This window comes from Arachis ipaensis, chromosome B3, assembly GCF_059453495.1.
Source record: "Arachis ipaensis isolate K30076 ecotype BB chromosome B3, ASM5945349v1, whole genome shotgun sequence".
Lineage (NCBI taxonomy): Eukaryota > Viridiplantae > Streptophyta > Magnoliopsida > Fabales > Fabaceae > Arachis > Arachis ipaensis.
This window is the reverse complement of record NC_142438.1, coordinates 8606281-8630760: the sequence shown is the minus strand read 5'-3', so window position 1 is coordinate 8630760 and position 24480 is coordinate 8606281. Positions and strand designations below refer to the sequence as shown.

The window sequence follows — 24480 nt, the reverse complement described above, 5'->3', positions numbered from 1 at the left end:
AACTCTCTGCAAGTCCGAAAATGGCATACAAGGAAAAATTGTTTTCTGCCATAATCTGCTGTATATCTACGGTCACAAGTGATTCTTGGGGACCAAGTAGCTTCTCAATGGCTCAGATTAAGTTGACCATTGAAAAATTTTTGTGGTTGCTGTTGTATGGCTTTCGGTCAAGATGAGGAAGTCAGAAGGAGAGTTTCTACTCTGGGGATTAAGGAGAAAAAGTGAATCTGTGGGTTGGTGAGACTCAAGACTCAAGGTGTTGACGTTGGAGGAAGAACCAAGCAACATGTAAGGAGATAAAAGAAGACTTTCTGCTCATTAAGAAGTAAGGAGAGAAAACCAGTGCGTGAGAATAGTGTTCTGCAAAGAAGTTCCTCTACTTGGATAATGTTTTCTTTCAAAGAAGCATTTGGCCAATACTGAAGAACTGTATCTGAGTTTGCAAATCTGGTTTTGCACATAGCTAAGAGGCTGCTGATGAAGTCAATCTCCTTCATGTTTTACTGATTGTAATGTACTTTTCTATGTATATCTTTCTGTAATTTCTTGTGAGAAAAGACATTGTGAGAAAACTCAAGTAAAAGCCATGGGTGGAAAAAGGTTGAGTGATACATTTGAGAGAAAAGTCTAGATTTATTTCAGATTTCTTTAAGTATGTTTATGTCTTGTATCTTGTACCTGTGAGGTATCCTTTTTTAGTTGGGTTAGCACTAAGAGTGAATAGTTAGGTATTAGCATAGCCAATGTCAAGTTAGGTTAGAACTTGAGTGTGAAAGGATTGGGTCAATCCTGTGGAATTGGTATATGTAATACTGTTAACTATAGTGGAAATTCCTCCATTGTTGTGGAGGAGACTGGACGTAGGTTGCATAGGACAAGGCAACCGAACCAAGATATATGCTGGTGTTAGCTTTTTTCTTTTCTGCACTGTTCTGTTTTCTGATATTCATGAGACAAAAATAAATTGTCTCATAAATTTTCGCTGCTAAGTTCAAACAAAATCAGAATTGAAAGTTTGTTTAAAAAGAGTCATAACAGCCACTAAAAGAAAGGTATAGATTCAACCCTCCTTCTCTAAGCCTACCACAACCTTCATTCTTAATAAAATTTTAGAAGAATATCATACAAGATAAATTTTGCTAATACTTTATTGTCTAAATAACATGGTGATGCCAATAAGCTATAACTTATATGGCATAGTCTTCTCATACTTACTTAGAGATCGCGAGTTTGAGTCTCCATATCTTCGGTAAAAAAAATAACATGATGATATCATTAACTTCTACATGAACAAATGAGTCTCACAACTTTAACTAATTGAACCACCTTTATATCTTCTTTCAAATATTCTGGTTAGAATTTTTTTATTTTTTAGCTGTATAATACTGCTTTTTTTTTTCTTCTAGAAGCTAACTGTTGTCTTGGTTGTTATTTTTTAACCCTTTTTTCTATATATAATAATAGAAACATGAAAACCTTAAATCTTTTTCAGGTAATGGAATAGAATCACTCAAGTACTTTATTTTGTTAAAAGTCATGAACTCCATTACTCCAAAACAGAGGCCATGCTAGCTGCTGGCTAATATAAAAGGAAACCGAATTATTATAACTTCTCTTCTACATTAACATTTCTTGGGATAAATATAACTAACAAAAAAGAAGAAGAAAAAAACAAAGTTGTTGAATACAGACACAAATACTCAGGTCAGGTAGTTACTACTACCTACCAACAACAAAAAAACTAACCAAAATCTGAGAGTCTCTCTTGTTAGACTCTGCATTTATATCATACAAACAACTAAAAAATTAGGCCACCATTCAAATTCAGTCTTCACTTTTTCATCTCATGGCAGCTGTAGGTGAGCCACAGTTAACTTGGACAGCAAGTGTCTTAACCACACCTTTGCAATCAACTGCGTTGTTGAATTTTGACAGTGGAACAAAACATGAATCTTTTCCCAAGCATTCCTGTTCATTTGCAAACATATCTCATAAGAGAAAGCGAAACAAAAGAGAAAAATGCCGCAGAGAACCTACCAGAAGAAGCATAATGTAACTTGTGGGGCAAGTTATGCTTCTTCTGGCAGGTTCTCTCGAGCGAAATAGATATATATACCTGCTCAATAATCTGTTTGGAGTTAGGTGCATTGCACTTTCCCAAAACATATTCTCCACAGACGCCTGAAGGGTCGCCGAAGCTTGCAAACTCGACGGCCGTGATCTTGTTTCGGTCTGGACAGATGAGTGTGGCTCCTGCTTCAGGAGGAGTATCATCAACAGGCTTCAGTTTCTGGCCCTTGACCTCCCATGAGTTCACATTTGGTGGATGATTTTCAGTGATGAAACTGCAGATTGTGTTCCTGTCCACAGTATTGATCACAACCTGATCTGGGGACCCTGGCTCCTCCTCCAACACAACAAGCAGGTTGTCACGTGGATTCAGGAAAGATCTTGGGATGTGGTAACTGTTCAAACAAACTCACATACTTAACAACATGCAATTTGGTCTCTAAGATTGCAAATTTGATTAGTTTTTAGTATTTGAAGTTATCTTATGATAGATTTTAGACCAAGACTCATGTGCAGTTTATCTTTCTGTGAAGTTGATAGTTGAGACTCGTTTTAACTAAATTATCATCTAACGATTTTTTACTATGGGCTCTACATGAAAACAACTGCATGCGAGTTTTCGCCTAACTTACTCGGCCTGAGTAGGCTTTCCAAGAGGCGAGAGGTAGCTCATCCAGTAACGACCAATGTTATTGCCATTGATAAAAACCATTCCTTTCCCCATGCCAGTCATCCTTATGGCAACAGGATCTCTTCCTTCAGGAGTTGCAAAATGTGTCTGCCAAAATCAACATGTATTATTAATACATAAACTTCGGAAGCTACAAAGCAAGTTAGTTGTAATAATTGAACATTGTAACCCTTTACCTTGTACCACCTTAGACCTTGTACTGGCCCGGTTACCGGACTCCATTGTACCTTCTTTGATCCTGCCTCAGTGAAAATTTCAAGCTTCTCACCTTGAAGACCAACCTGAAAGTAGAAAAGTGGTGTTTATGTTTCTGTCTCTGTCTATGCTTTATCCAATGTTTTTTAAATGGAACAAAACAATACCTGATGACCCCAACCATTATGAGTAACATCAATTGTTCCAGTGTTCAGACCAAGGATAGTAATAGACTTTGGTCCAGCATACCTGTGTTCCATGTATGCTCCACTGTCCTGCAGGGAATACAAAGATGTTATTTTCCTAATTTCCTCCTTAAACCTTACATGTACTTCAACATTTTATAGAAGTAAAAAGTTTGATCCTCTTACTGGGAGTCCCACTGTGCTACCCAAGATAGATATATGGTTAGTTCCAATCCTGAACTTCACTGGTTTTTGGAACTCAAAAGCCTTCTCTTCATGTGATCCATGGCCAGATCCTTAAAAACATCAACACAATAGACAAATTATTAAGTAGAATGATCCATCACTTGCACTTGATCAAAGCATGGTTTTATATGGCAGTATCTAAATTTATCATTGCATACCAATGTATTCTCCATTTACATAAGCACACAATGAATGTCCGAGACTCAGAATTCGAATAACCGGGGATGTTCCATCCTTCTTTGGGAAGTCTTCTGGTCCCAATTCAACACTGCAGTAAACATTACATTTCAAAATGTCTTAAGAGAATGATGTTGCACTACATATATGAAAATGAAGTGAAGAGAGTTATAAACTCACCTTGTGGTGAACCATGCATAATCAGTCATGTCCTTAAGCATGCTATAAAGCTCTGCAGGTGCATTCTTATCTGGTTTCAATTGCAAAGTAGTTGGAATCTCCTCAACATACATCTCCCACTTATGATTGTTTCCTAGCTTTGACCTCTTGAAGTTTCTTGAATTATGTTGTGAAGCAATCTAGTTTGTGGAGGCAATGCAAAATATAGAGGTGTAAACAAATCTTCTGCTTTGATTGTAATAATAATTATAATTAATGATTGATTAGGAAGTTAATTACAAGTTGAGTGTTGTAGATGACATTCTTGCAATCACCAAGGATGCTTATGGAACGTGGTGGCAAAAAGTAGTCTTTTCCGTTGAAGTTTATAGTTGTATCCACTTTGGTGTGGTTGTTTGTAAGAAAAGCAACACACCCATCACCCTTCTCAAACTTTATAACCTGCACAATTCATGCTCAATCTCTGTGATGCCTAGGATTCTTTCCTCAAAATTTGTATTTGATGCCAACAGTAATGTTATATATATACATTAAAAAGCATAAAAACCAAGAGGAGGTTGTTGAGATGCATTCTTAATTACCTCATTAAATTCGGTTAGCTTGGTGACAGTAGAAGAACCAAAGAGGAGAACCTTTTTACAGAGATTGATAGCCCTATGACCATCCCTGAGGTGACCCCATTTTGGATCTCTTTGTAGACCATACTCATCAAGAGGAGCTTCATCGTAGTATCGAGTTGTCGAAAATGCAGAACTTGTTCTACCAAAATTTGTTCCACCATGGTACTACATACAAAGAGTTTCAGAAACAATAGTACCCCTTTAGTTTCATTTCATCAAAATCAAGTTGGAAGATGAAAGGTTATTATTATTATTACCATATAGTAGTTGACCAAGGACCCATTCTTGGAGAAGAAGCGCACAATTGAGAAGGCAATGTCTTCTGCAGATCTTTGTGATGGTGGATCTCCAAAAACTCTGTACCTGAAATTGCAAAATCACCAACAAAATATTATTAGCTTGAACATGAAATGAACAAATTAGTTTCCAATCATACTTACTGAGCAGTCCAGTTTTCAGTCCAGATTTGTGGCTTGTATGGTTTGTTTGGTCCTGAGAAGGTATCACCACAATGCCTTCCATTGCATGCATTGATCTGCAAAATGAAGTGCAAGTAGGTAACATTATCAAGTCACATTTAAGTCTCAATTTGAACAACTTACCACTGGATCAGGAGCATCCCTTTGCTTGCACATGATCCACGGAACTCCGGTATCCAATCCAACTGCCATTCTTGCAGCCCATTGGACATAGTTATCACCCTCCTCATCATAAGCAAGTTGAATGTGGTTGTACTCATTCTCAATCTGAACAATAATTTCAGTTAATATGTATGATATTGAATACAGACTTTTAGATAAGGATACAAAAAATGCAGGGGAATTCAAGAACCTGTGACAATATTATGGGGCCTCCTTGGGAAGCAAAGAGCTTCTCTTCTTTCATCTTTACTATCACAGATGTTACATATTCTTGCATATATTTCTGCAAAGGATTATTCCATTATTAGTCATGAAATTAGATATTATTTCAGTAGAGAATGAAATTAAACATTTGTGGTTACCTTAAAGGGATCATTGTTAGATCGGAATATGATGTTAGGTACTTCTCTTAGCCAATATGGAAGTCCACTGTTGTAAACAAATTACAACCCTTTATTTATTTAATAGTAAAAGAATGTGTTTGGACTAAGAAGACATTGGTTATGGTGTGTATGTATGTACCCGTGATTCCATTCGGCTTGAATGAAAGGTCCAACCCTGAGTGTAACATACATTCCTCTGTCTTGAATGAGCTTAAGAAACCTCACCACATCATAGTTAGTAGGATCAAATTTGAACTGCATCATATACAACATTCATGCATTAATTAATCATTTCTCTTAATTAAAATAAAGTTAGGTCATGCATGCATGAATGAATGAACGTTGCATCATCATACCTGGCCTTTCTCAGGCTCATGAGCATTCCAAAATATGTAAGTTTGAATCACGTTTATACCTCCACGTTTTGCCTTGTCAAGAAGGTCCGGCCACATCTATAAACACATCAACCATTTTCTACTAATTAATTACTTGAACTCTAGTACACAGTAATACTAAGAAGACAAAATAAAAAAAAAAAACAATCAGAATTTGTCTTATTTAATATTTATTAATTGTTGTCGATTGTTTTTGATTAATTTTTTTTGTTATCAAACATTTTCACAGATACAAATACAGAGATACCTCGGGAGTGCTTCGTGTATAATGAATGGAACCGGAGTAAAAAAGCTCTCGTTTTCCATTGATAAGGAGTGATCTTCCATCGTAAGTAACTTCGCTCAAGTTACTTTTGGCCAGTGAGGAAACGATTAAGGAGACAAAGGTAAGTAAAAACACTTTGAGACTAAACATTATCTTAGCTTAGCTTATTTTTTCTTGTTAAGTTACACACTGGTTACTTACTACTAGTTAATCATCATTATCATTACTATTACCGTGCATTGATGATGAGTAATTAATAAATAAAACAAGAGAAAGCTAAGATATGAGAGTGTGATTGGAGCCTCCGAAATTCGATGGGAGTTCAGTAACATCAGTGTGATTGGAGAAAAGCACGCTTCTCTTGTTTTGAATAATTAATTTTCTGTTACAAATCATTGGTACAGGCTTTGTCTTCCTTTCCATTCTTCATCAATTTGCTGATTATTTCTCCTTCTTTCACTTCCTCTTATGTGATCTGCTTTCTTTCTATTTTTGGCACATCACTAATTAACTACTGTTGTTCTGGTTATTTTTCTTCATTGTACTCCACTCTAATTTACACTATAATTTGATTAACTATCTTAGTTGTATACAAAAAAATCCATTATCAAATATATAAAATATATGTTAAAATTTAAAATATATATTAAAAATAAATTAAATAATTTTTGTATTTATACACAAATATACAGTGATTGATTTTTTGGGAGCCATTCAGATAAAGACATCTAAAACGTCTTTTTTTAAAGATGTTTTTCAGTAATTAAAATTTAACATATATAATCAATTAAATCATATTATTTTTGTCAAAATTAGACTAGACAAATTGATTTAATTGAAAAAATAGTGAATCAAATCTTGAACTGATCTAAATTAATATTATTTTTTTATAAAAAATTATTACAATACCCTTATTATAGAGAATGATTAAAATCCTCTTATTATTTATTTATATATATATATATATATATATATATATATATTAATTTTAAAAATTCTAAATCCTAACCTTCCGATAGAAAAATAAAAGAATGAAATTTAGAATTCTCAAAATTAATATATATATATATATAATAGAAGTATTTTAGTCATTTTCTATAATAGGATATTGTAGTCATTTTCTATAAAAAATAATATTAATTTAGACTAGTTCAAGATTTGATTCACCATTTTTCAGTTAGATCAATTTGTTTAGCCTAATTTTGACAAAAATAACACGATTTAATCGATTATATGTGTTAAATTTTAATTATTAAAAAATATCTTTATAAAAAGAGATTTTCAGCGTCTTTATCTGAGTGGCTCCCTGATTTTTTTTCATCCACATAAGAATACTTGTTAAGATGTTAAAATGACAAAATCTTGTTTTTATTGTAAAAAATATTATTTGAATACAAAAATTCAAGTATTATATATTTGTGTATAAATACATATGTTATTTAACTTATTTTATTATATGTATTTATATTTTATTATATATTTTATACAGATAACTGATTTTTTATTTTATTTTTTTACAAAATTTTAAAAATAAAAAACATTGAAAATAAAAATTAAAACCAATCAAACTCTTAAATTAAAATTTTTAAAACATTTATTCTATAAAAAAAACATAAAATCCAAAAATAAATTTCAAAATAAATACCTTTAATTTGTGCTCTTACAATATTTGTTAGCAAAATCTTTCACTTATTTATAAATGAAAAAGTGTCCCAAGATATTTAAATAAAAGATTGTTTATGATGGAATTTAGGATACCTTTTGAATAAGAAGTGATATATCTATGCATATTATGTAGTAATAATAAATTAAAATGGAAAATAAATTGTGAAAATGGGAGTTTTCAATACAAAATATATGTCCCTTTAGAAAGCTGAGTTCATAGCATATGCATTGGTGTTTGGTAGGAACTGAATAGGACTCCGATACATCATCATAATATAATGGAATTTTGAGGCTAATAAAGGTTGGTGGACATTTATCTGTGAACATGATGGATTAGTAACTTGGAAAAAAAATGTTACAACTTATTAGCGATACAAAAGTTTGAGCTTTAATTAATGAATATCCATCTACCAGTTCTAAAAGGTTATATGGTAAATTAATAGCGTATTATTTCTAATGATTTGTTGAAGTTCAAGTGGAGTGAATTATATTCTTTCCAAATAAAACATGTCTATGAGTATCATTTCTGATCTTTAAGTTTTGGTTTCATTTTTCAATAAAATAAAATCATCCGTACATATTGCGGGTTATTTTAGAAGGAGATTATTAATAAGATCACCTTTAATTTATTTTTATATTTTTTATCATAAGATTTTTTAGTTTCGAAAATTGTCTATGAAATTATATTATTCTTATGTTTGTTCGAAGCTTTAAAATATAATTCCTAAAAATAATTTATTTTCAGAAAAAAGTTATTGTCAATTTTTTTTAGATAGTGATTATTGTCAAAATTTAAATTTTTAAATTAAACTCATCCCCAAAGATGTGTATATTCCCATGTCAAGGGAATAAGGATTAACATATATAATTATTATTGTATCTTTTAATTAAATTATTCCTACCATGCTCTTTTTCGTCGCTTTGAATAGGTAGACTTTAATTAAATTATTTATGTGCTTTTAATAATTAAGTAGTTCATTTATTTGGTAGTTGGGCCTATAATATTAATCTCTGTATAGGAAGATAATTATTCCTACCTTATTCCTTTCATAATTGCTAATCAATCAATGGCAGATGGACCTGAATTAAACCACTTTTGTGTCCACAAGAATTAAAGTAGTTTTTGAAGACATTGGTACGCTTTAGATAAATAGCTTAATTAAGTTTTTTTTTTTTTATGTAAAATAATTTAAATAATAAATGATTATATTAAAAATTGTTTATAAATAAATTATTTTATATTTAAATTTTTAGTTTTAAAAATATTTATTTTATAAAAATATAATAAAAAATAATAGTATTATGAGATAAATCATTTTTTTAATTTTTCTATAAGTTTTTAAATAATGTTTTAAAAAATTATAATTTAATTTTAAAAATTATACTAAACATTAATATTATTATTTTTTATAAATCATAAGTTCAAAAAAATTACTTTTAAAATTTTTCAAACGAGGCATAATATTTCTCATGTTTATGATTTTACTTTTACATAATAGTAATGCTCTAAAGTCTAAAATAACCTCTGATTTGGTGGGTGGTACCACTAGCCACCTTAACAGCCTTAGCTTACTTTCTTTTGCCATCATACTCAACAACCATGCAAAACAAAATGAAATTCACATTCTTATTGTAATGTAAAGTGAATATTTCCCGCCCCGCCGGGGGAGAATATTTCTCGCCCCGCCGGGGGAGAGAGAATACTCTCAACGTAGACTTTTGTAATTAATTTTTTTTAGATTATTAAAAAAAAAAAATCAAATTCCTATAATTTTAAATATTCTTAATTAAGTCTTTATGTTATGCAAATAATTTTAGTTCGATCCTTTTAATGAACACTTATAATCAATAACTTCTATATTATACAAAAAAAATTTTTAATGTTAATGGTAATTAATTATAATAGGAATACACAAAGTTACATAAAATTAATCATAAATTTTTTTTTTCAGTTTTTTATTTTTATTTATTTAAAATTTTTAAAATAAAAAGAATTAATTTTTCTTTCTCTCTCAGTTTTTATTCTTCTTATGCCTCTTTTATTCATTAAACCATTAACATCATCTAGCTTAGATTTTTTTCACGGTGTTGGATATGTTAGTTTTCCTAAGAGGATATTTTGCTGTGTATACAACCGAGCATGTATGTGAAATTTTTTTTTTTTCGGTGAATATGTATGTGAAATCTTAGTAGACACACAAAAGGCACTGAACACAGAGCGCATTCAACAAATTAAAGAAGAAGAAATGGCAATTGAGTTACTTAATGGTGACAGCAGCGGCCACACCAATGTCACCGGAGTAGCCAAAGCAGACTAAGTGGTCAACGGGTGTGGCACCAGGGGACTATGGTGGACCGCGAACCACCAAAAAAAACTTGGCAAGTACTGGGGTGGCGAGGAGAAAGACCCTTTGACCTCCGATGAGTTCATGTGGAACAAGGACTTTGTTGGTAGTTTCAAGAGGCTGATTCAGGATCCCCAACATGCCCCTCTTACGCCTCCTAAGGAAGAACCTTCTGGATTTCTAAGCTTAAATAGACTTTGGAAGTTGATTTAAGCAACGAACTCTCAACTCCTGTAAACCGCAATCTAAACCAGCAAACAGAGGAAGAAACCGATGTTACTAAAAAATATATTTTGTGCTTAATTTTATATATTTTTTATGTATTTTTATTATAATTAATTATCATTAACATTAAATTAATAAAAAAAATTTAGATAACAAAATAGTAATTTATTTTCTAAAATGTTTGATCACAAAATTTTTAAAGTAGCTATTAATAATATTTTTAATTGTGTGAGATTTTATTTAATGGTATGGAATTACTCACTTTTCTTTTATTAGTTACATACTGGCCAAAATTTAATAAAGTTGCTGATCTCTTAGACTTTTTTGATATAAAAAAATATTTAAGCTATTAAAATTTGATTAAATAAATTATTATAAGATTAAGAAATGGTTGAACTTTAGAAACCTCATAACAAAAAGAGTTTAGAGATGGATATATGTTAATTCTTAATGGACTTTAAATGTGTGCATTTGTAGTGTTCTTGTATGGATACCTGGAGGGAGAGCTCGGTCTCTGGGAATCGACGCCGAGTTGTTATTTTCGGTGCCGACCTTTGAGCTTTGTGGTAATCCGAGCTTTACTCCAAGAGGATGTTCAATCGCATAGAGCTTTGAGCAAGAAACAGGGGGGAGTGTACCTGCAAAGGCACTCCGAAGCTTAAGTCAGTATTCTGTATTATTCGAACTTACTGAAGAAAATACTTTACCTTGCTTTATATGATGGACCTTTCGTCTGTTACGCTTTTGGCATTAAGGTTGGTCTTAAAAATTGTGGATAACGTATCCGAGTTGTGTGCCGTTTGATCGTCGGTTATGATAGAAGCATTTATCTAGCCGAGTTATAGCTCATAAATGGACGAGCTATAACGGATGACGCCGAGTTATAGCTTGTAAATAACGATCATATCAAGTCTGATTGTAATGTATAACGCCGAGTTATAACGTAAAGTGCCGAGTTATAGTGCATAATGCCGAGTTATTGTATATAATACCGAATTATGACATCGGATTTGTAACGGCCATATCATAGCCCCCAAGCTTAGCCTGACTATATTTTGATAAAGCAGGTTGAGCTTTTTTAGTTATAACTCGGCGATTTGAGTTATAGGTATGGAGCCCCCAGATCAACTTACTTTATTAAAATAATGAATAATTTAAATTTCAGACGTGATTTGAAGTTAACATGTATTGGAAAGTGTAGTAGTCTTGTCATTGATTGTGCCTTTGATTTTTCCAATGTAATTTTGAACCGTTGATTTAATAGATGCAACGGTTAGGTTTTTTCATGGAACTGAATAGTTAATTTGAATAGTTGATGAGACGATTTTGATAAAAGTGAATTAGTTGGACGAGAATATTGAGTTAGTTCACCGTTGTTTGGTGATTTGATTGAGTTTGATTGCGCATGTGTAAACGATGCGACTTTGAATTGAAGAGTTGTCGCGAATGGATCAGTGTTTGTACTTGTATGATATGTGATTGAGTTTGTTGACTGTTGATAGTCATAGTTCGGAATTGAAGATTGAGTTTGATTGCGCATGTGTAAACGATGCGACTATGAATTGAAGAATTATCGCGAATGGATAATTGATTAAAGATTGTGTTTGATTGCGCATGTGTAAACGATGTGACTTTGAATTGAAGAATTATCGCGAATAGATAATTGATTGAAGATCGTTGATATAGATCTTATGATAGTTGATATAGATTTGACAATAACTAATAATGATTGATATAGCTCGGATAATGATTGATATAAATCTGAAAACTGAGATAATAGATATAGATTTGAAAATAGAAAAAACAGATATAGGTCGGCGAATAGAGATAACAGATATAGGTCGGCAAATAAAGATGACAGATATAGATCGGCAAATAGAGATAACATGTAGATCGACAAACAGAGATAACAGATATAAATCTGCAAATAGAGATAGATTGGCAAATAGATATAACAAATGTAGATAGAAAAATCAGATATAGATCGGCAAATAGAGATATCAGATATAATTTAGCAAATAGAGATAACTGATAAAGATTGACAAATAGAGATAACTGATAAAGATTGGCAAAAATATAGATAATTGATATAAATCGGAAAGTAAAGATGATAGATATAGATCGGCAAATAGATATAACAGATGTAGACCGAAAAATCAGATATAGATCGGCAAATAGAGATATTAGATATAAATTGGCAAATAGAGATATCAAATATAAATTGGCAACTAGAGATAACTGATAAAGATCGGCAAATAGAGATAACATGTAAATCAGAAAGTAGAGATGACAGATATAGATCAGAAAATCAGATAACATATATAGATCGGCAAATAGGGATAACAGATATAAATTGGAATATAAAGATTATTAATATAAATAAGAAAATAGATATGACTGTTATAGATCGGCGAATAGAGATTTTTTATATAAATCGGCAGTTAGAGATGATTGATATAAATCGGACAATAGATATAGATCGGCAAATAGAGATGACTGATATAAATTGAAAAATAGAGATGACAGATATTGATCGGAAAAATAGATATAGATCGGCAAATAATTATACCAGAGATGATTTGAAAAATAGAGATGACAGATTTTTTATCGGAAAAACAGATATAGATTGGCAAATAAATATAACAGATATAAATTGAAAAATCGAGATGACAGATATAGATGAGAAAAACAGATATAGATCGACAAATAGATATAACATATAAATTGGAAAATCGAGATGACAGATATAGATCGGAAAAACAGATATAGATCGGCAAATAGATATACTAGAGATGAATTGAAAAATACAGAGATGACAGATAATGATCGGTAAAACAGATATAGATCGGCAAATAGATATACCATAAATGAAGAGATGACAGATAATGATCGGAAAAACAGATATAGATCGACAAATAGATATGCCATAGATGAATTGAAAAATAAAGATGATAGATAATGATCGGAAAAAGCAGATATAGATCGGCAAATAGATATCCCATAGATGAATTGAAAAATAAAGATGACAGATATTGATCGGAAAAGCAGATATAGATCGGTAAATAGATATACCAGATGAATTGAAAAATAGAGATGACAGATATTGATCGAAAAAGCAGATATAGATCGGCAAATAAATATACCAGATGAATTGAAAAATAGAGATGACAGATATTGATCGAAAAAATAGATATAGATCGGCAAATAATTATACCATAGATGATTTGAAAAATAGAGATGACAGATTTTTTATCAAAAAAACAGATATAGATCGGCAAATAGATATGCCATAGATGAATTGAAAAATAAAGATGACAGATAATGATAGGAAAAACAGATATAGATCGGCAAATAGATATGCCATAGATGAATTGAAAAATAAAGATGACAGATATTGATCGAAAAAGCAGATATAGATCGGCAAATAGATATACCAGATGAATTAAAAAATAGAGATGACAGATATTGATCGAAAAAGTAGATATAGATCGGCAAATAAATATACCAGATGAATTGAAAAATAGAGATGACAGATATTGATCGGAAAAATAGATATAGATCGGCAAATAATTATACCAGAGATGATTTGAAAAATAGAGATGACAGATTTTTTATCGAAAAAACAGATATAGATCGGCAAATAGATATGCCATAGATGAATTGAAAAATAAAGATGACAGATAATGATAGGAAAAACAGATATAGATCGGCAAATAGATATGCCATAGATGAATTGAAAAATAAAGATGACAGATATTGATCGGAAAAGCAGATATAGATCGGCAAATAGATATACCAGATGAATTGAAAAATAGAGATGACAGATATTGATCGAAAAAGCAGATATAGATCGGCAAATAAATATACCAGATGAATTGAAAAATAGAGATGACAGATATTGATCGAAAAAATAGATATAGATCGGCAAATAATTATACCATAGATGATTTGAAAAATAGAGATGACAGATTTTTTATCGGAAAAACAGATATAGATCGGCAAATAGATATGCCATAGATGAATTGAAAAATAAAGATGACAGATAATGATAGGAAAAACAGATATAGATCGGCAAATAGATATGCCATAGATGAATTGAAAAATAAAGATGACAGATATTGATCGGAAAAGCAGATATAGATCGGCAAATAAATATATCAGAGATGAATTGAAAAATACAGAGATGACAGATAATGATCGGTAAAATAGATATAGATCGGCAAATAGATATACCATAGATGAATTGAAAAATAAAGATGACAGATAATAATCGGAAAAACAGATATAGATCGGCAAATAGATATGCCATAGATGAATTGAAAAATAAAGATGACAGATATTGATCGGAAAAGCAGATATAGATCGGCAAATAGATATACCAGAGATGATTTGAAAAATAGAGATGACAGATTTTTTATCGGAAAAACAGATGAATTGAAAAATAGAGATGACAGATATTGATCGAAAAAGCAGATATAGATCGGCAAATAAATATACCAGATGAATTGAAAAATAGAGATGACAGATAATGATTGGAAAAACAGATATAGATCGGCCTTTTTCGGGCCTTAATGATTTACTATATGACCTTTGTTTACAAAGGTGCAGGTAAGTTTGAAACCATTGGAAGGAAATGGGGCCTATAGAAAGAAGGGTGTTTATTTCGAGGCCCCACGGTGGGCGCCAATTGTTCTTGTATGGATACCTGGAGGGAGAGCTCGGTCTCTGGGAATCGACGCCGAGTTGTTATTTTCGGTGCCGACCTTTGAGCTTTGTGGTAATCCGAGCTTTACTCCAAGAGGATGTCCAATCGCATAGAGCTTTGAGTAAGAAACAGGGGGGAGTGTACCTGCAAAGGCACTCCGAAGCTTAAGTCAGTATTCTGTATTATTCGAACTTACTGAAGAAAATACTTTACCTTGCTTTATATGATGGACCTTTCGTCTGTTACGCTTTTGGCATTAAGGTTGGTCTTAAAAATTGTGGATAACGTATCCGAGTTGTGTGCCGTTTGATCGTCGGTTATGATAGAAGCATTTATCTAGCCGAGTTATAGCTCATAAATGGACGAGCTATAACGGATGACGCCGAGTTATAGCTTGTAAATAACGATCATATCAAGTCTGATTGTAATGTATAACGCCGAGTTATAACGTAAAGTGCCGAGTTATAGTGCATAATGTCGAGTTATTGTATATAATACCGAATTATGACATCGGATTTGTAACGGCCATATCATGTAGTGTGATGGAGTAAGTAGCTAACAAAAAGGAGCAATGTATGTGCTGTAAAAGAAGTTGCTGGTTTGATATGATAATAATGTAAGACTATAGTACCTTGTCATGGATTTAATTTCACATAAATAATTGTTGCTCTAAAAGCCAAGGTTGCCGTCCATACCCAACCAAGGAGCATTACAATACAAATGAATACATACATGGCTTCCTAATGAAGTAAAAGTGTGGTCCATTCTATCTCTTTGCTGTTCTTTGTCACATAATTGTAATTGTTTGCTTTCTTTCACATCATCCTCATCACTCTAGTCACCATCTTCCACGTGCTTCTTAACTTCTTATTGGAAGATATCTATGTATTACTACTATTGCATTCTCCATTCTTATCATCTTTATTATATTATTGCAAGATCTACATTTCAGGCACAAAAATCTCCACCTTACCATGCCAATTTCAATTTATGCCTTGTGTATATATTAAGCATCACATTAATTAGACCTATATCGAAGTGATAAAAATTAATTATAATATAATATGCAAAAATGAATGTAATATATATTATTTATTTGTTCATTTGGTTGATTTTTGCATAGCTAACAAAAAGCTTGAATTCAAATTTTGTTAAAGTTTAATGGCATACAAATAATAATCTTCCATATATAGTTATTAAAATTTGTTGTTTATTTGCATTGGCATTTATTCTTATTATTAGTTCTCAATTCTCATTTGTAAAAGCAATTGCTTAATTATAATAAGCTCTTCCATGTAGTAGACGGCAAGATGGGTTGACTTGACTTTGCATTTTATTATGCTACAAAGTTACACAAGTAAAGAGTTAGTTAAAAGGCTATAAAATATGCTCACTTGATAAATTAAATTATAATTCTGCTAAGTAGTTAACAGGAATCTAGCCAAATAATAAGTCAATAAATATTTTTAAATTATATTTTACATTAATTAATTATTATTAATTAATTGTTATTTAAATTTTATTTTTAAAAAATATAAAATTAATGATTATTAATTATAATTATTTACATTTAGTTGATTAAAAATTGTTTATCTATATTTTTTTATTAAATTATTATATGAAATGTGAGACTAATGCGTGTAACTCCTACTTTATTTTTAACAAAATCAGGGATAAATAAAAAGTAATCATTTTTCTTTGTTAGAAGTCTATAAATAACAAATAACCCTTATTATGAAGTACATTAAAGACCGAAGATATTGAAGATTATTGACTTTAGAATTTTTTTTAATTATTTAAAATTATCATGCATGTTACATTGTTTCATATTTAATTGTAAATTGATTAAAGAAGCCAATGTACACCTTTGGTGATGCTACTAGCCCTAGTCTTCAATAAGTACATCCATTGAATTGCATTGCATCAATGCATGAAGTTTAAGATTATTTTCACTAAGTTATTTATAATTCTTCTCATATATATCATCCAAAAAACTATTATTATTCTCCAAGACATTTTGTATTTATTGTTCATTTTGTCGATTTAGCTTTAGTCTTTAGACCTTCACGGACCTAATAAATTCCAACATCTTGTGATTAAATATTGGTGAACAGCTTTAGTGGGCAAGAAAATGAAAATGGAAAACAATTAATTAGACATAAAATAAAACTTTTTCTTTATTTACGGCAAACGATAAAAATTAGGTAAGCTTTTAACCCATTTTATATGGTTAAAACCACTATTTTAAAGTAATGATTCCATAAGACACGTTTGTGTTAGTTTCACATGCTAACCCTAATTATCTTATTCTTTTTTGTTTTTGACAAACCAATGACATTGTTTTAATTTAATATATCAACATAATATCTTTTATTTCTCAAAATTGTCACATATATATATATATATTTTCGTTGACATAAAATATTTGCTATTTTTTTACTATATATATCGTGAAAAAAAATTGAAATTAAACAGATAGACTAAACATTTAGATTTGAGAAGATGATTCACCTGATATTATAAAAATTAGTATTGTAATATTTAAAATATTTACATTCAAGATAATGAATGGGTTTAATTTGAATAAAATAAACTAAATATGATAATTAAATCTTGAATACTCAAATTCTTTTAGAAATGAAAAGAACATATATAAATTAAAAAAAAATTAGATTTTTTAAATGATGTATAAATATTATTTTTATAAGCATTAAAGTAATTTAGAAAATATGCTCTAATAATAACATAATCATCAGTGTATCGAATTTATATATTTTGTTTTTAATAAAACAAAATAAGACAATTAAAAAAGCTAAAAGCAAGAGAGAGTTGGTGGGTGCATTATTTATTTATTCATATTTATATATAAAAAAAAGGGTATAAAAAAAATTTGGTAGAAAGATGAGCTGAAATTATGGCATGAATGATGAATGTATGATATATAAAAATATAAAAAAAATATAAAAATAATAATCTATAGCTGGCAGAAGCTGTCTCTACTATAGGGAGGCCCAACACACCAAGTTCCCAAAAAAATTCAATTTTTTTCAGATTTTTTTCTCTCAACACAAAACAAAACACTACAATTTACAAACCCCCCTTTTTGCTCTCCCATTTTCCTTCTTGAGCATGCACAAAGCTCAGAACTTGAACATCAGCATTGCCTCATGAGCCATTAGGGTTCATCTCCCAAGAAAGAAGCACAGATTTTGAGGAAGATTTCGTTTGTGGGTTGCTTAGGTTACCTGCAGAAATGAGTGCATCAAGGTTCATAAAGTGTGTCACTGTTGGTGATGGTGCTGTTGGCAAGACTTGTATGCTTATCTCCTACACCAGCAACACTTTCCCTACTGTGAGTTCAATCCTCTTTCTTCCTCTTCTTTTCTCCATTCTAAGGGGATCAAGTGTTAAGTAGCTGTATTTTGAGGTGAATTTGATGATATTGGGGGATTTTGTGGATGCAGCTGAGCTGGTTGTTCTTTTCAAAATGTGAAATGGGTTTGTTTTGTAATTTTTAAATTTTATGTATGTTTTTGCTTTTTTTTTTTCTTTTGGTGTGTATTTTCTTTGTCAATTTGTTTGGACCTTTTATTTGGACATGATAATGCCAAGATTTCTTCAAAATAAGGAAAAAGTGTGATTCTTTTTCCATCAATTTTGTGTACACTTGCTAGAAAGACTTTTAATTTGGCCTGATTTGTTGGGTGAAAGGGGGGAAATTATTGAAATCTTTGATTTTGACTTTGATTCTTAGATGCTGTCTTTATGTTTGACATGATTCTGCTCTGCTGAGTTACAATGATCCCTCCAAGTAAATTGCTTTGCTGAGATTGGTGTATCAGGCTATTAGGACTTAGATTTTTCTTGCAATAATCTTGTGTTTCTTTGTATCCATTGGCAACAGGATTATGTTCCAACTGTCTTTGACAATTTCAGCGCAAATGTGGTTGTGGATGGGAGCACTGTGAATTTGGGTTTGTGGGACACTGCTGGTAAGTTATTTCACTGTTTATATCTCAATTCTTGTTTCGGGAGTATCTTGGTTTTGATTTTTTTTCAAATTCTTTGGAACAGGCCAAGAAGATTACAATAGATTAAGACCTTTAAGCTATCGAGGAGCTGATGTATTCCTGCTAGCATTCTCTCTCATAAGCAGGGCTAGCTATGAAAATGTTGCCAAGAAAGTAAGATTGGTATATACTTGTTATTATTATTGTTTTTTTTTTCTCTCTACTCTGGACTAATTTTTTCTTTTCCTCCTTTTCCAGTGGATTCCTGAGTTGAGGCATTATGCTCCTGGTGTTCCAATTATTCTTGTTGGAACAAAACTTGGTTAGATTCTTGTTCTTTCTTTTTTTATCTTCTTGATGTTTGATGCCCTTATTACCTACCTGATAACCTTCAGCATGATAGTAGTTCCGTGATCCTGTGAAGTTTCATCATATTATCATACTAATTGCTGTGTTTTACTCATACTGTGTTTCTTTCATTATTAGAAAGTTGGGGAATAGATTCTGGATTCCAATGTCATTGCTGTTATTTTTTTCCCTTTGATTGCTTGTTATTCAGTAGTGGTTTAGAGAAGGAAGTTCATCCTCGAAGGTTACCTAATTCATGACTTTAATCAAGAATTGATTCAGATATACCAAACCATTTCATGGAATGCTTTCTTAATTTTGCCCTTTACCTCCTTGTTTAACTAAAAGGATAATGTAATGATTGTTTTAAAAAGTAAATGGCTGTTGATAAATCTTGAAAAAAACTTGATTTATGAAGAGTATTAGGAAGTTTAAAGTGACAGAAGATTGCTACTACTAACATGAGTAATTTGCCTTGGTGGAGCTGGTGTTTGCATAAGTTCTTTTCTTATTGACTCATTAGAATTTCCATTTCTGATGATCAATAACAAAAGTAGAATTTCTATTCTGAAAATTGTCTCTGGTCTCGATTTTTCATATGGTTTCTTTTGGAATTTGTCTTCTCCCATATATAGTGCTAACTTAATTATATGTATTTAATGGTTTCCTTGTAAAGATGTCATTATTAACTTGCTTGGGCATTTCTTGAATATGCAACTTGTGTAGATCTTCGGGATGATAAGCAGTTTTTTCAAGATCATCCTGGTGCAGCGCCTATCACCACAGTGCAGGTACTTCCTAGCTTTCATTGCTATCGCTTTGTGTCTTATTTCATTGCCTTTTAGCCTTCAGTTGGTGTTCATAAGAGAGACCATCTGCTTACTTTATACATTAGTGATCTGATTTTCTCTCTTTGTTGAAGGGTGAGGAACTGAGAAAACTTATCGGTGCTCCAGTTTACATCGAATGTAGTTCAAAAACACAGCAGGTACATATATGTTCTCTGCATCTATAAAAGTTCCAAAGGTTAGATAATATCACGGCCCTAACGATATCTGCCTTTGAATACAGAATGTGAAGGCTGTTTTTGATGCGGCCATCAAAGTAGTTCTCCAGCCTCCAAAGCAGAAGAAAAAGAAGAGAAAGGGTCAAAAAACCTGTTCCATATTGTGATCTTCTCAGTTCTAAATTGGTAGTTGGCAGAGGATGACATGACTGTAGCCATTTCTTGGTAGTCTTTGCCATTCTATATCTTATATACTATTTCCAACCTAGAGGAAGAAATCGCCCGGCTCAACTGACCACATTTACGGTTCGCTAATAAGCATCAATCTATTTGTCTCTCTGGCTGTAGGATCTGTGTACACAGTCATAATCTCAATATGTTTGGCATGAACAAACTTCTAGTGCTCTTCTGGGCTGTTTTACCTGTTGTATTGACACTATTAAATGACCATTTCCTTCTGTGGACATGGTTTCTATTTGGATTGTAATGTAATGTAATGTAGGAAGTGCTTGCATATGTGCCTTGATATGAAACTAAGTATATGTAATTATGTTAGCTGCTTAACAGACTGAAATATAGTTGGTTTGATTAAGGGTTCATGCTTTCATCTGTTCCCTGAATTTTAATTTAGTGTGGGATAAATATCAAAGATGTCAAGCTTTGACAATCTAGAAGGTTATGATTATGGAATTATGAGGGAGAGTATAATCCCATATTAAAGTGGAAAATGCATGCTGCTAGTTAACAAAAAGAGAATCCTAAGCTGTCAGCAACTTTGTGCATGCATGGGAATATGCAATGTATTATTAAGATTCACAGAACAAATCTGGACTCATCTGTCACTTGTGACTTTATCAAATACTCAATGGTTGGCTATTATTATTAGGCATCCAATAGATTTGTATCTTGCATCACTGGTTTTAGGATTTGGTACATTTCACAAGGGAAATGGGTACCTCAAGGCCTAAAAGGAAGAAAGAGACATGTTTGAAAATGTCGACAGATGCTGGATACATTGTAACAAACAATAACATGCAATCGGCTACATAAATCACACGACGACAGGTGCCAAAAATTCATTAGTGTTTATAGTGTCATATGAATATGGTTATAAACTATTAAAATGACTTCTTAAATAAACAACTTAGCAGTAACTTAAAGTGCTTATGATTAATTAAAACTTTGAAAGATTAACAAGGTAAAGGTTTGAGCAGCCTAAAACACAAGTAAAATGGCAAACACCTTTCACACATTCCCCATTTCCTAAAGCTAGTTTGATTCTCAAAATCTTATCATACCCCCTTTTTCCTGAGGAATATATACTGTGCCCACTTCCATTGGTCAAAAACGACAAATGGTACTAATCTTGATTCCACTCAATCTCTCTTCAAACACCACATATATGCTTCCATTAAATATGGCTTCAACCCTCTTTTTCTTTCTCATAGAATTCTTTGTACTACTTTTCATTATTTGGCCTTCTCCAATCATTCCCCTCTTGATTTCTTCTTCCACAAATCTAATATCAAGTGAATGGCATCCAAGAGAATCCTGAAGGAGCTCAAGGACTTGCAGAGAGACCCTCCAACTTCATGCAGTGCAGGTAAAGAACTTAAACCATGCTCTTATTATCATTATTATTAGGTAAAGAGATTGATCCCTCTCAACTCTCAATCATAGTCATATTTGTCTTCCCAAATGGTGTTCTATCTAGAAATAGAACCTGAATTCTTATTGGACCTTAGTGTGTCTTTACCACTTCACCAACACCCTTATTGATTGAATTGGGCCTTTAATATCAGTTTTAACAATACTACAATGTTTTGTAATCTTGTTGCATTGCTAACTTGTTATGGTGGGTTTTTCAGGCCCTGTGGGTGAGGACATGTTCCATTGGCAAGCAACAATCATTGGCCCAAATGACAGTCCCTATGCTGGTGGTGTTTTCCTTGTCACTATCCATTTCCCTCCTGATTATCCCTTCAAACCTCCCAAGGTACAGCCCAAAAACTTCACCATATTCATCCATTAATGTTATATGCAATATTTTTGTGCATCTTCCATTTTTAGTTTTGAAAATGATTGATAAAATGTCAGAGAAGATAAAAAAAAAAAAAATTGTATTTTATACCATAAAAAGAAGGTATACAAAAGAAATATATAAAAAAGTAGTTCAAATATCATTTCTCTATTCATTTATATATATGCACTGTGTCTGTGTTTTGATTAGCTTATTTTAAATTCAAAGCAGCTTTAATCAGAAGGGTAACTTTCATTACAAAACATGTTTATAACTTTATGTTATCATAAAAGGGTTGGATCATTGGCAGTATGTATGGAGTCTTAACCTTAAAAGGATTAGTCCTTTCTGTAGGAAGTGGATGAACAATAAATAGTAAAAGGTTGAATGAATCTGATTAATACAAAAAATTGTGAACTTTTTGCAGGTTGCATTCAGGACCAAGGTATTCCATCCCAACATAAACAGTAATGGCAATATTTGCCTAGATATACTGAAAGAACAATGGAGTCCTGCTCTTACCATATCCAAGGTAATGCATGAATGGATATATTTTTCTTCTTCTGTTTCATGATATGATATGTTGTATAAATGCTGATTGTTAAAGCTAATGATTATATGCAGGTGCTGCTGTCAATATGTTCATTGCTAACAGATCCAAATCCTGATGACCCTCTTGTGCCTGAGATTGCTCATATGTGCAAGACTGATAGAATAAAGTATGAGTCCACTGCTAGAAGCTGGACTCAGAAATATGCCATGGGCTAAATAAACAATAATAACATCTTGTTGCAGGACTTGTCTCTTTTTGGTCTCTTCAACTCTTTGAAAAGTATTATAATTAATATGGCTTTGGAAAATTAAGCCATGTTGGATGCATGTGAGAATTGGTTCTCAAATCTCAAGGCTAAGGCTTTAACTTTGTAATTGGAGTATAGTTAAATAAATGATATTCTGATTTGAAACTTTTGTTATGTTCTTCTTGGTGAATGTTTGGAATAAATGAATAGTTGGTCAGCATCTAACTAATTACTACTTTTTTCTGTTTTAAAATAGATATTTTAGAAGGGAAATAGCATTTGTTAAGGGTATTATATTATGTTACAACTCAGCACATGCTTTACTATAAAGATTAAGGAGATTTTATTGGGGACTTTTAAATTCTTGTCTAATTAGTCTAAATATGACCAATTTTTGGTGATAAGAAAAAACTATAAATGAACTTAATTGTAGGTACTATAGTAATAACCAAAAAATAAAAATCTCTAAAAAAATATGTTTAACATGAGTTATCCACTTGTTGATCACACGAATATTTGACCCTACCATAGGGTTCTTGAACTTACTTTTTTAACACTTCTAAATTAATGCTTAATTATATTAATATCTATTATATATTTTACATCTCTTATGAACAAAGTCTCAATTTGTTTATAAATATTGAATATCTCCTATTTTATGAATTAATTTTTAGAATTGAATTAGATTCACTTCATTTCAATTTTAATATAATATTAAAATTTATCCAATTTACTATTATTAGCCATTTACCTGCAAATGTTTATATCCTAAACAATTATTTATAGACGTAAAGGAAATATTACAAATGAAGAGTGTTAGGGGCAGCAACTTTTATGTTTTGTAATCTAATTGTGTGAGATTACATTTAATAGTAGAAGATCACTCACTTTTTTTTTATGGCTAAGTGCTGATCATAAAATATAAAAATTGCTGACTCCTGGACTTTCTCATTAGCAATCTCATATTCCTTAAAAATAAAATTTTTAAATAAATAATTATTAATAAACTGCTTAAAAGGGTTTGAATTACACCAATTCACAAAAACCCCTTTTTCTCTCCCGAGAACGACAGAGTATGAAACTTTTCTGAGGACTGTCGCCACCGCCTCAGTCAGGGCTGCAGTGACCTGGCTCTCTCCCCACTTTAATCTTCTTCTCTTTTCTTTTTCTTCTTCTTTATTATTTATCTTTTTTCTTGTTTTACAGTTATAATCTCACTTTCGCTCTTTGCCAATCGCATCTCTCACTAGATAATTTTAAATCTAAATGCAATATTGATTAAAAAAAAAAAAAGATAATTGAAATACC

General features: G+C 31.5%; 3 protein-coding genes across 3 annotated transcripts; 2 read left to right on the top strand and 1 right to left on the bottom strand.

The window, feature by feature from the left end:
* Nucleotides 1-1498: 1498 nt before the first annotated feature.
* Nucleotides 1499-6198, bottom strand: LOC107634072 (beta-galactosidase 13-like). The gene is made up of 18 exons (XM_016337654.3): nt 6031-6198; nt 5745-5840; nt 5528-5643; nt 5368-5434; nt 5196-5288; nt 4967-5110; nt 4805-4899; nt 4622-4727; nt 4326-4529; nt 4024-4185; nt 3745-3923; nt 3546-3655; nt 3328-3437; nt 3124-3231; nt 2938-3042; nt 2703-2848; nt 2117-2465; nt 1499-1968 (listed from the first exon to the last, which is right to left on the bottom strand). Exons 1-18 carry the CDS (start codon nt 6196-6198, stop codon nt 1840-1842), a joined length of 2487 nt encoding a protein of 828 aa, XP_016193140.2. The 3' UTR covers nt 1499-1839.
* Nucleotides 6199-17959: 11761 nt separating this feature from the next.
* Nucleotides 17960-20944, top strand: LOC107632261 (rac-like GTP-binding protein RAC1). The gene is made up of 7 exons (XM_088508069.1): nt 17960-18340; nt 18893-18980; nt 19063-19172; nt 19257-19320; nt 20073-20137; nt 20269-20334; nt 20418-20944. The coding sequence occupies exons 1-7, from the start codon at nt 18242-18244 to the stop codon at nt 20517-20519; spliced, it is 594 nt and encodes a 197-aa protein (XP_088364195.1). The 5' UTR covers nt 17960-18241; the 3' UTR covers nt 20520-20944.
* A 764-nt stretch (nt 20945-21708) lies between these two features.
* LOC107628779 (ubiquitin-conjugating enzyme E2 28) lies at nt 21709-23337 on the top strand. Its single transcript, XM_016331379.3, has 4 exons — nt 21709-21955; nt 22221-22348; nt 22800-22904; nt 22997-23337. Exons 1-4 carry the CDS (start codon nt 21886-21888, stop codon nt 23138-23140), a joined length of 447 nt encoding a protein of 148 aa, XP_016186865.1. The 5' UTR covers nt 21709-21885; the 3' UTR covers nt 23141-23337.
* Nucleotides 23338-24480: the final 1143 nt, after the last annotated feature.